This window comes from Bombina bombina, chromosome 1 (genome assembly GCF_027579735.1).
Source record: "Bombina bombina isolate aBomBom1 chromosome 1, aBomBom1.pri, whole genome shotgun sequence".
Taxonomy (NCBI): Eukaryota; Metazoa; Chordata; class Amphibia; order Anura; family Bombinatoridae; genus Bombina; species Bombina bombina.
This window is the reverse complement of record NC_069499.1, coordinates 2540160-2552659: the sequence shown is the minus strand read 5'-3', so window position 1 is coordinate 2552659 and position 12500 is coordinate 2540160. Positions and strand designations below refer to the sequence as shown.

The 12500-nt window shown below is 47.5% G+C and overlaps 1 protein-coding gene across 1 annotated transcript in view; it reads right to left on the bottom strand.

Moving 5' to 3' along the window:
* The window catches only part of ABCD4 (ATP binding cassette subfamily D member 4), a 559835-nt gene that overhangs the window by 105331 nt on the left and 442004 nt on the right, over window positions 1-12500 (bottom strand). Inside the window, exons 8-9 of the mRNA XM_053696972.1 lie at window positions 1923-2022; window positions 1703-1755 (exon numbers count right to left, since the gene is read on the bottom strand). Of these exons, the coding sequence (XP_053552947.1) occupies window positions 1703-1755; window positions 1923-2022 (153 nt within the window). The remainder of the gene's footprint in view (window positions 1-1702; window positions 1756-1922; window positions 2023-12500) is intronic.

The window sequence follows — 12500 nt, the reverse complement described above, 5'->3', positions numbered from 1 at the left end:
CACACACACACACACACACACACACACACACAGTGACACACACACACATTGACACACCACACACACAGTGACACACACACACACACACAGTGACACACACACACAGTGACACACACACACACAGTGACACACACACACACAGTGACACACACACACACAGTGACACACACACACACAGTGACACACACACACACACAGTGACACACACACACAGTGACACACACACACAGTGACACACACACACACAGTGACACACACACACAGTGACACACACACAGTGACACACACACAGTGACACACACACACACACACACCGGGTCACCCACACACAGGGACACACACACACACACCACACACACAGTGACACACACACACACACACAGTGACACACACACACACACACACACAGTGACACACACACACAGTGACACACACACACAGTGACACACACACACAGTGACACACACACACACAGTGATACACACACACACAGTGACACACACACACACAGTGACACACACACACACAGTGACACACACACACACAGTGACACACACACACAGTGACACACACACACAGTGACACACACACACAGTGACACACACACAGTGACACACACACACAGTGACACACACACACAGTGACACACACACACACTCAGTGATACACACACACACACACACAGTGATACACACACACACACACAGTGATACACACACACACACACAGTGATACACACACACACACACAGTGATACACACACACACACACAGTGATACACACACACACAGTGATACACACACACACACACAGTGATACACACACACACACACAGTGATACACACACACAGTGATACACACACACACACAGTGATACACACACACACACAGTGATACACACACACACAGTGATACACACACACACAGTGACACACACACACACAGTGACACACACACAGTGACACACACACAGTGACACACACACAGTGACACACACACAGTGACACACACAGTGACACACACACAGTGACACACACACAGTGACACACACAGTGACACACACAGTGACACACACACACACAGTGATACACACACACACACAGTGATACACACAGTGATACACACACACAGTGATACACACAGTGATACACACACACACAGTGATACACACACACAGTGATACACACACACAGTGATACACACACATAACATACACACATTTAATGTCACAGTGTGACACACACAATATCCTAGTGTGAAGTAATAGTGTGATAAAATGAACACACGTGAGACTCGCAGGACTTATCTCACACGGTACCTACCCTCTGGGAAAACTCTCCCTCGCAGCTGTTTAGACTTGCCCCTAATCTGCCATCTTTTAAACGCTCCCTAAATAATCTATTGTTGAGGGAAGCCACCAACCAACTCCGTAACAAATGAATGACCTAATACTCTGTACTAACATCATTCTCACCCTTGCAGCAAGCACCTCCTGTTTCTCACCCTCCTACCCTTCTAGAGTAAGTTCCCACGGGAATAGGGCCCTCAACTCCCCCTGTATGTGTCATATTCTGTTGTGTCTCTTACAAGTTTTGTTTCATTGTTTTATTCAAACAAACTGTACCCATAAACAGCGATGGAGAATATGTTGGCGCTTTATAAATAAAGTATAATAATTACAAGACACAGATCTCAGACTTACCAATTCCAGTCCACATTTTTGTTCAGTCCGCCGGTTCTATTTGCCAAAGAAGACTGAAACAAGACAACGGTGTGTGAGTAACAGCAAGAGGTATAACGTTACTACTCTTTGTATTAGGCACAAGCTGCATGTTTTAATGTTAAGAGTAAATGTTTTACTACCAATCAAATCAATTGTTCTAGGTATATACATGTCTGACTCGGTATTCGTCGATTCTTACCAGCCCAGCCAGGTCCAGAGACTTCAGAATCCTGTTTTCATCAACCCAACCTAGGGAAAGAAGGCGTGTCAGTGCTATTGAAGAGACAGAGGGTGTGTGCCTGCATGTATGGCAGAGAAAGAAAGGGTGTGTGCCTGCATGTATGAGAGAGAGAGAGATTAGAGAGAGAGAGAGAGAGAGAGAGAGAGAGAGAGAGGGTGTGTGCCTGCATGTATGGCAAAGAGAAAGGGTGTGTGCCTGCATGCATGGCAGAGAGAGAAAGGGTGTGTGCCTGCATGCATGGCAGAGAGAGAAAGGGTGTGTGCCTGCATGCATGGCAGAGAGAGAAAGGGTGTGTGCCTGCATGCATGGCAGAGAGAGAAAGGGTGTGTGCCTGCATGCATGGCAGAGAGAGAAAGGGTGTGTGCCTGCATGCATGGCACAGAGAGAAAGGGTGTGTGCCTGCATGCATGGCACAGAGAGAAAGGGTGTGTGCCTGCATGCATGGCACAGAGAGAAAGGGTGTGTGCCTGCATGCATGGCACAGAGAGAAAGGGTGTGTGCCTGCATGTATGGCAGAGAGAGAAAGGGTGTGTGCCTGCATGTATGGCAGAGAGAGAAAGGGTGTGTGCCTGCATGTATGGCAGAGAGAGAAAGGGTGTGTGCCTGCATGTATGGCAGAGAGAGAAAGGGTGTGAGCCTGCATGTATGGCAGAGAGAGAAAGGGTGTGTGCCTGCATGTATGGCAGAGAGAGAAAGGGTGTGTGCCTGCATGTATGGCAGAAAGAGAAAGGGGTGTGTGCCTGCATGTATGGCAGAAAGAGAAAGGGGTGTGTGCCTGCATGTATGCAGAAAGAGAAAGGTGTGTGCCTGCATGTATGGCAGAAAGAGAAAGGGTGTGGTGCCTGCATGTAAGGCAGAAAGAGAAAGGGTGTGTGCCTGCATGTATGGCAGAAAGAGAAAGGGTGTGTGCCTGCATGTATGGCAGAAAGAGAAAGGGTGTGTGCCTGCATGTATGGCGGAGAGAAAGGGTGTGTGCCTGCATGTATGGCAGAGAGAAAGGGTGTGTGCCTGAATGTATGGCAGAGAGAAAGGGTGTGTGTCTGCCTGTATGGCAGAGAGAAAGGGTGTGTGTCTGCCTGTATGGCAGAAAGCGAAAGGGTGTGTGCCTGCATGTATGGCAGAAAGCGAAAGGGTGTGTGCCTGCATGTATGGCAGAAAGAGAAAGGGTGTGTGCCTGCATGTATGGCAGAAAGAGAAAGGGTGTGTGCCTGCATGTATGGCAGAAAGAGAAAGGGTGTGTGCCTGCATGTATGGGGGAGAGAAAGGGTGTGTGCCTGCATGTATGGCAGAGAGAAAGGGTGTGTGCCTGCATGTATGGCAGAGAGAAAGGGTGTGTGCCTGCATGTATGGCAGAGAGAAAGGGTGTGTGCCTGCATATATGGCAGAGAGAAAGGGTGTGTGCCTGCATATATGGCAGAGAGAAAGGGTGTGTGCCTGCATATATGGCAGAGAGAAAGGGTGTGTGCTTGCATGTATGGCAGAGAGAAAGGGTGTGTGCCTGCATGTATGGCAGAGAGAAAGGGTGTGTGCCTGCATGTATGGCAGAGAGAAAGGGTGTGTGCCTGCATGTATGGCAGAGAGAAAGGGTGTGTGCCTGCATGTATGGCAGAGAGAAAGGGTGTGTGCCTGCATGTGTGGGGGAGAGAGAGGGTGTGTGCCTGCATGTATGACAGAGAGAGAGAGAGTGTGTGCCTGCATGTATGGCAGAGAGAGAGGATGTGTGTCTGCATGTATGGCAGAGAGAAAGGGTGTGTGCCTGCATGTATGGCAGAAAGAGAAAGGGTGTGTGCCTGCATGTATGGGGGAGAGAGAGGGTGTGTGCCTGCATGTATGGCAGAGAGAGCTGGTGTGTGCCTGCATGTGTGGGGGAGAGAGAGGGTGTGTGCCTGCATGTATGGGGGAGAGAGAGGGTGTGTGCCTGCATGTATGGCAGAGAGAAAACAATTTATGCTTACCTGATAAATTCCTTTCTCCTGTAGTGTAGTCAGTCCACGGGTCATCCATTACTTATGGGATTATATCTCCTCCCTAACAGGAAGTGCAAGAGGATCACCCAAGCAGAGCTGCTATATAGCTCCTCCCCTCTACGTCATACCCAGTCATTCGACCAAAACCAAACGAGAAAGGAGAAACTATAGGGTGCAGTGGTGACTGGAGTTTAATTTAAAATTTAGACCTGCCGTAAAAACAGGGCGGGGCCGTGGACTGACTACACTACAGGAGAAAGGAATTTATCAGGTAAGCATAAATTATGTTTTCTCCTGTTAAGTGTAGTCAGTCCACGGGTCATCCATTACTTATGGGATACCAATACCAAAGCTAAAAGTACACGGATGACGGGAGGGACAGGCAGGAACTTTACACGGAAGGAACCACTGCCTGAAGAACCTTTCTCCCAAAAACAGCCTCCGAAGAAGCAAAAGTGTCAAATTTGTAAAATTTTGAAAAGGTGTGAAGTGAAGACCAAGTTGCAGCCTTGCAAATCTGTTCAACAGAGGCCTCATTTTTAAAGGCCCAAGTGGAAGCCACAGCTTTGGCAGAATGAGCTGTAATTCTTTCAGGAGGCTGCTGTCCAGCAGTCTCATAGGCTAAACGTATTATGCTACGAAGCCAAAAAGAGAGAGAGGTAGCCGAAGCCTTTTGACCTCTCCTCTGTCCCGAATAAACGACAAACAGGGAAGAAGTTTGTCGAAAATCTTTAGTTGCCTGTAAATAGAATTTCAGGGCCCGGACAACGTCCAGATTGTGCAGAAGTCGTTCCTTCTTTGAGGAAGGGTTAGGGCACAATGAAGGAACAACAATCTCTTGATTGATATTCTTGTTAGTGACTACCTTAGGTAAGAACCCAGGTTTAGTACGCAGAACTACCTTGTCTGAATGAAAAATCAGATAAGGGGAATCACAATGTAAGGCTGATAACTCAGAGACTCTTCGAGCCGACGAAATAGCCATTAGGAACAGAACTTTCCAAGATAACAGCTTGATATCAATGGAATGAAGGGGTTCAAACGGAACACCCTGTAGAAGGTTAAGAACTAAGTTTAAGCTCCATGGCGGAGCAACAGTTTTAAACACAGGCTTAATCCTGGCCAAAGCCTGACAAAAAGCCTGAACGTCTGGAACTTCTGACAGACGCTTGTGCAAAAGAATGGACAGAGCTGAGATCTGTCCCTTTAACGAACTAGCAGATAAACCCTTTTCTAAGCCTTCTTGTAGAAAAGACAATATCCTAGGAATCCTGACCTTACTCCATGAGTAACTCTTGGATTCGCACCAATGTAAGTATTTACGCCATATTTTATGGTAAATTTTCCTGGTGACAGGTTTCCTAGCCTGTATTAAGGTATCAATCACTGACTCCGAGAATCCACGCTTTGATAGAATCAAGCGTTCAATCTCCAAGCAGTCAGCCTCAGAGAAATTAGATTTGGATGTTTGAAAGGACCCTGAACCAGAAGGTCCTGTCTCAGGAGGCAGAGACCATGGTGGACAGGACGACATGTTCCACTAGATCTGCATACCAGGTCCTGCGTGGCCACGCAGGCGCTATTAGAATCACCGATGCTCTCTCCTGTTTTGATCCTGGCAATCAGTCGAGGAAGTATCGGGAAGGGTGGAAACACATAAGCCATGTTGAAGACCCAGGGTGCTGTCAGAGCATCTATCAGAACCGCTTCCGGGTCCCTGGATCTTGATCCGTAACAAGGAAGCTTGGCGTTTTGGCGAGACGCCATGAGATCCAGATCTGGTTTGCCCCAACGCCGAAGCAGTTTGTGCAAATACCTCCGGGTGAAGTTCCCACTCCCCCGGATGAAAAGTCTGGCGACTTAGGAAATCCGCCTCCCAGTTCTCCACGCCTGGGATGTGGATCGCTGACAGGTGGCAAGAGTGAGACTCTGCCCAGCGAATTATCTTTGAGACTTCCATCATCGCTAGGGAACTCCTTGTCCCTCCCTGATGGTTGATGTAAGCCACAGTCGTGATGTTGTCCGACTGGAACCTGATGAACCTCAGAGTTGCTAGCTGAGGCCAAGCCAGAAGAGCATTGAGAACTGCTCTCAATTCCAGAATGTTTATTGGAAGGGAGACTCTCCTCCTGAGTCCATGATCCCTGAGCCTTCAGGGAATTCCAGACAGCGCCCCAACCTAGTAGGCTGGCGTCTGTTGTTACAATTGTCCAGTCTGGCCTGCTGAAGGGCATCCCCCTGGACAGATGTGGCCGAGAAAGCCACCATAGAAGAGAATCTCTGGTCTCTTGATCCAGATTCAGCATAGGGGACAAATCTGAGTAATCCCCATTCCACTGACTTAGCATGCACAATTGTAGTGGTCTGAGATGCAGGCGTGCAAAAGGTACTATGTCCATTTGCCGCTACCATTAAGCCGATTACCTCCATGCATTGAGCCACTGACGGGTGTGGAATGGAATGAAGGACACGGCAAGCATTTAGAAGTTTTGTTAACCTGTCTTCTGTCAGGTAAATTTTCATTTCTACAGAATCTATAAGAGTCCCTAAGAAGGGAACTCTTGTGAGTGGCAACAGAGAACTCTTTTCTACGTTCACCTTCCACCCATGCGACCTTAGAAATGCCAGAACCAACTCTGTATGAGACTTGGCAGTCTGGAAACTTGACTCTTGTATCAGAATGTCGTCTAGGTACGGAGCTACTGAAATTCCTCGCGGTCTTTGTACCGCCAGAAGAGAGCCCAGAACCTTTGTAAAGATTCTTGGAGCCGTGGCTAACCCGAAGGGAAGAGCTACAAATTGGTAATGCCTGTCTAGGAAGGCAAACCTTAGGTACCGATAATGATCCTTGTGAATCGGTATGTGAAGGTAGGCATCCTTTAAATCCACTGTGGTCATGTATTGACCCCTTTGGATCATAGGTAAGATTGTCCGAATAGTTTCCATTTTGAACGATGGAACTCTTAGGAACTTGTTTAGGATCTTTAAGTCCAAAAATTGGTCTGAAGGTTCCCTCTTTTTTGGAACCACAAACAGATTTGAGTAAAACCCTTGTCTGTGTTCCGACCGCGGAACTGATGGATCACTCCCATTAGTAAAAGGTCTTGTACACAGCGTAGAAACGCTTCTCTCTTTAGCTGGTTTGCTGACAGCCTTGAAAGATGAAATCTCCCTTTTGGAGGAGAAGCTTTGAAGTCCAGAAGGTATCCCTGAGATATGATCTCTAACGCCCAGGGATCCTGGACATCTCTTGCCCAAGCCTGGGCGAAGAGCGAAAGTCTGCCCCCAACTAGATCCGTTTCCGGATCGGGGGCCCTCACTTCATGCTGTCTTAGGGGCAGCAGCAGGTTTTCTGGCCTGCTTGCCCTTGTTCCAGGACTAGTTAGGTTTCCAGCCCTGTCTGTAGCGAGCAACAGTTCCTTCCTGCTTTGGGGCTGAGGAAGTTGATGCTGCTCCTGCCTTGAAGTTACGAAAGGCACGAAAATTAGACTGTCTAGCCCTTGGTTTGGCTCTGTCTTGAGGCAGGGCATGACCCTTACCTCCAGAAATGTCAGCGATAATTTCTTTCAAACCGGGCCCGAACAATGTCTGCCCTTTGAAAGGTATGTTAAGCAATTTAGATTTAGAGGTCACATCGGCTGACCAAGATTTAAGCCACAGCGCTCTGCGCGCCTGAATGGCAAATCCTGAATTCTTAGCCGTAAGTTTAATTAAGTGTACTACGGCATCGGAAATAAATGAATTGGCTAGCTTAAGTACTCTAAGCTTGTCTGTAATCTCATCCAATGTAACTGAGTTAATGGTCTCTTCCAGAGACTCAAACCAGAATGCCGCCGCAGCCGTGACAGGCGCAATGCATGCAAGCGGTTGTAATATAAAACCTTGTTGAACAAACATTTTCTTAAGGTAACCCTCTAACTTTTTATCCATTGGATCTGAAAAAGCACAGCTATCCTCCACCGGGATAGTGGTGCGTTTAGCCAGAGTAGAAACTGCTCCTTCCACCTTAGGGACCGTCTGCCATAAGTCCCGTTATGGTGGCGTCTATTGGAAACATTTTTTCTAAATATAGGAGGGGGAGAAAAGGCACACCAGAGTCTATCCCACTCCTTGTTAATAATTTCTGTAAGCCTTTTAGGAATAGGAAAAAAGTCAGTACACGTCGGTACCGCAAAATATTTATCCAGCCTACACATTTTCTCTGAAATTGCAACCGTGTTACAATCATTCAGAGCCGCTAATACCTCCCCTAACAATACACGGAGGTTCTCAAGCTTAAATTTAAAATTTGAAATGTCTGAGTCCAGTTTACTTGGATCAGATCCGTCACCCACAGAATGAAGCTCTCCGTCCTCATGTTCTGCATATTGTGACGCAGTATCAGACATGGCTCTAATATTATCAGCGCACTCTGTTTCTCACCCCAGAGTGGTCGCGTTTACCCCTAATTTCTGGCAATTTAGGATAATACTTCAGTCATAACATTAGCCATGTCTTGCAAAGTGATTTGTATGGGCCGCCCTGATGTACTTGGCGCCACAATATCACGCACCTCCCGAGCGGGAGATGAAGGTACTGACACGTGAGGAGAGTTAGTCGGCATAACTTCCCCCTCGTTGTCTGGTGAAATTTTCTTTACATGTACACTTTTATTTAAAGTAGCATCAATGCAATTAGTACACAAATTTCTATTGGGCTCCACATTGGCCTTTGAACATATTGCACAAAGAGTTTCCTCTGTGTCAGACATGTTTAACAGACTAGCAATGAGACTAGCAAGCTTGGAAAATACTTTTGAAATAAATTTACAAGCAATATAAAAAACGTTACTCTGCCTTTAAAAAACACCAATAAACTGTCACAGTTGAATTACAATGAACCAAATTTGTTATAGCAACCAAATTTTTACAATAAATGCAATAAGTTAGCAAAGGATTGCACCCACCAGCAAATGGATGATTAACCCCTTAATACCCAAAAAAACGGATAACAGATATAAAACGTTCTATCACAGTCAAAAGCACAGTCTCACAGGTCTGCTGTGAGTGATTACCTCCCTCAAAACTAGTTTTGGCTGTTCTATCACAGTCAAAAGCACAGTCTCACAGGTCTGCTGTGAGTGATTACCTCCCTCAAAACTAGTTTTGGAGACCCCTGGGCTCTGTAGAGACGTCCTGGATCATGGAGGAAGGAATAGGAAGACTGAGTGAATTCTTACTGCGCAAGAAAGCGCCAAAATAGGCCCCTCCCACTCATATTATAACAGTGGGGAAGCTCAGTAAACTGATTTTATTCATAAATAAACGACAGCCATGTGGAAAAATAATGCCCAAAATTTTTATCACCAGTACCTCAGAGAAAAACGATTAACATGCCAGAAAAACGTTTTAAAATAAAATTATGAAATGATACTAATAAGCCTGCTGCTAGTCGCTTTCACTGCAGTGGGGGCTTAAATATAAGTTAAATGTATACAGTATTTTCTTAGTGAAGTTCCATTCCCCAGAAATACCTCAGTGTAACATACATACATATCAGCCTGATAACAGTCGCTACTACTGCATTTAAGGCTGCACTTACATTCTATGGGTATTAGCAGTATTTTCTTAGTCAATTCCATTCCTAGAAAATAATATACTGCAACATAACTCCTTGCAGGTGAACCCTGCCCGCTGTCCCCTGTTCTGAAGTTACCTCACTCCTCAGAATGGCCGAGAACAGCAAATGGATCTTAGTTACGACCGCTAAGATCATACACAAACTCAGGTAGATTCTTCTTCTAATGCTGCCTGAGAAAAAACAACACACTCCGGTGCTGTTTAAAATAAACTTTTGATTGAAGATATAAAAACTAATTTTAATAACCACAGTCCTCTCACACGTCCTATCTATTAGTTAGGTGCAAGAGAATGACTGGGTATGACGTAGAGGGAGGAGCTATATAGCAGCTCTGCTTGGGTTATCCTCTTGCACTTCCTGTTAGGGAGGAGATATAATCCCGATAAGTAATGGGATGACCCGTGGACTGACTACACTTAACAGGAGAAAGGGTGTGTGCCTGCATGTATGGCAGAGAGAAAGGGTGTGTGCCTGCATGTATGGCAGAGAGAGAAAGGGTGTGTGCCTGCATGTATGGCAGAGAGAGAAAGGGTGTGTGCCTGCATGTATGGCAGAGAGAGAGAGGGTGTGTGCCTGCATGTATGGCAGAGAGAAAGGGTGTGTGCCCTGCATGTTATGGCAGAGTGAGGAAAGGGTGTGTGCCTGCATGTATGGCAGAGTGAGAAAGGGTGTGTGCCTGCATGTATGGCAGAGAGAAAGGGTGTGTGCCTGCATGTATGGCAGAGTGAGAAAGGGTGTGTGCCTGCATGTGTGGGGGAGAGAGAGGGTGTGTGCCTGCATGTATGGCAGAGAGAGAGAGAGAGAGAGAGAGAGAGAGAGAGAGAGAGATAGAGAGAGAGAGTGTGTGTGCCTGCATGTATGGCAGAGAGAGAGAGGGTGTGTGTCTGCATGTATGAGAGAGAGAGAGAGAGAGAGAGAGAGAGAGAGAGAGAGAGAGAGAGAGAGAGAGAGAGAGAGAGAGAGGAGAGAGAGAGAGAGAGAGAGAGAGAGAGAGAGAGAGAGAGAGAGAGAGAGAGAGAGAGAGAGAGAGAGAGAGAGAGAGAGAGAGAGAGAGAGAGAGAGAGAGAGAGAGAGAGAGAGAGAGAGAGAGAGAGAGAGGGGGTGTGCCTGCATGTATGGCAGAGAGAGAGGGTGTGTGTCTGCATGTATGAGAGAGAGAGAGAGAGAGAGAGAGGGTGTGTGCCTGCATGTATGAGAGAGAGAGAGAGAGAGAGAGAGAGAGAGAGAGGGTGTGTGCCTGCATGTATGGGAGAGAGAGGGTGTGTGCCTGCATGTATGGGAGAGAGAGAGGGTGTGTGCCTGCATGTATGAGAGAGAGAGAGAGAGAGAGAGAGAGAGAGAGAGGGTGTGTGCCTGCATGTATGGGAGAGAGAGGGTGTGTGCCTGCATGTATGGGAGAGAGAGGGTGTGTGCCTGCATGTAAGAGAGAGAGAGAGAGGGTGTGTGCCTGCATGTATGGGAGAGAGAGAGAGAGAGAGAGAGAGAGAGGGTGTGTGCCTGCATGTATGGGAGAGAGAGGGTGTGTGCCTGCATGTATGGGAGAGAGAGGGTGTGTGCCTGCATGTATGGGAGAGAGAGGGTGTGTGCCTGCATGTATGGCAGAGAGAGGGTGTGTGCCTGCATGTATGAGAGAGAGAGAGAGAGAGAGAGAGAGAGAGAGAGAGAGAGAGAGAGAGAGAGAGAGAGAGAGAGAGAGAGAGGGTGTGGTGCCTGCATGTATGGCAGAGAGAGAGGGTGTGTGTCTGCATGTATGAGAGAGAGAGAGAGATAGAGAGAGAGAGAGGGTGTGTGCCTGCATGTATGGGAGAGAGAGGGTGTGTGCCTGCATGTATGGGAGAGAGAGAGGGTGTGTGCCTGCATGTATGGGAGAGAGAGAGAGAGAGAGAGAGAGGGTGTGTGCCTGCATGTATGGGAGAGAGAGGGTGTGTGCCTGCATGATATGGGAGAGAGAGAGAGAGAGAGATGAGAGAGAGAGGGTGTGGTGCCTGCATGTATGGGGAGAGAGAGGGTGTGTGCCTGCAGTATGGGAGAGAGAGGGTGTGTGGCCTGCATGTAAGAGAGGAGAGAGAGGGTGTGTGCCTGCATGTATGGGAGGAGAGAGAGAGGGAGGGGGAAGAGAGAGAGGCAGAGAGAGAGAGAGAGGGTGTTGTGCCTGCATGTGAGGAAGAGAGAGAGGGTGTGGTGCCTGCATGTATGGGAGAGAGAGGGTGTGTGGCCTCATGTATGAGGAGAGAGAGGGTGTGTGCCTGCATGTAAGGGAGAGAGAGGGTGTGTGCCTGCATGTATGGGAGAGAGAGGGTGTGTGCCTGCATGTATGGCAGAGAGAGAGGGTGTGTGCCTGCATGTATGAGAGAGAGAGAGAGAGAGAGAGAGAGAGAGAGAGAGAGAGAGAGAGAGAGAGAGAGAGAAAGAGAGAGAGGGTGTGTGCCTGCATGTATGGGAGAGAGAGAGGGGTGAGTGCCTGCATGATGGGAGGGAGAGAGGGTGAGTGCCTGCGTGTATATATGGCAGAGAGAGAGGGTGTGTGCCTGCGTGTATGGGAGAGAAAGTGTGCCTGCGTGTATGGGAGAGAAAGTGTGCCTGCGTGTATGGGAGAGAAAGTGTGCCTGCGTGTATGGGAGAGAAAAGTAAATTTATGCTTACCTGATAAATAAATTTCTTCTACGATACGACTGAGTCCACAGATTTCATCCTTACATGTGGGGATATTAACCTCCTGCTAACAGGAAGTGGGCAAAGAGCACCACAGCAGAGCTGTATATATAGCTCCTCCCTTAAGCTCCACCCCCAGTCATTCGACCAAAGGTTTAGGAAGAGAAAGGAAAGCTAAAACGTGCAGAGGTGACTGAAGTTATAAAAAAAAAAAATATAGTCCTAAATCTGTCTGAAAATGACAGGGAGTGCCGTGGACTCGTCATATCGTAGAAGAAATTAATTTATCAGGTAAGCA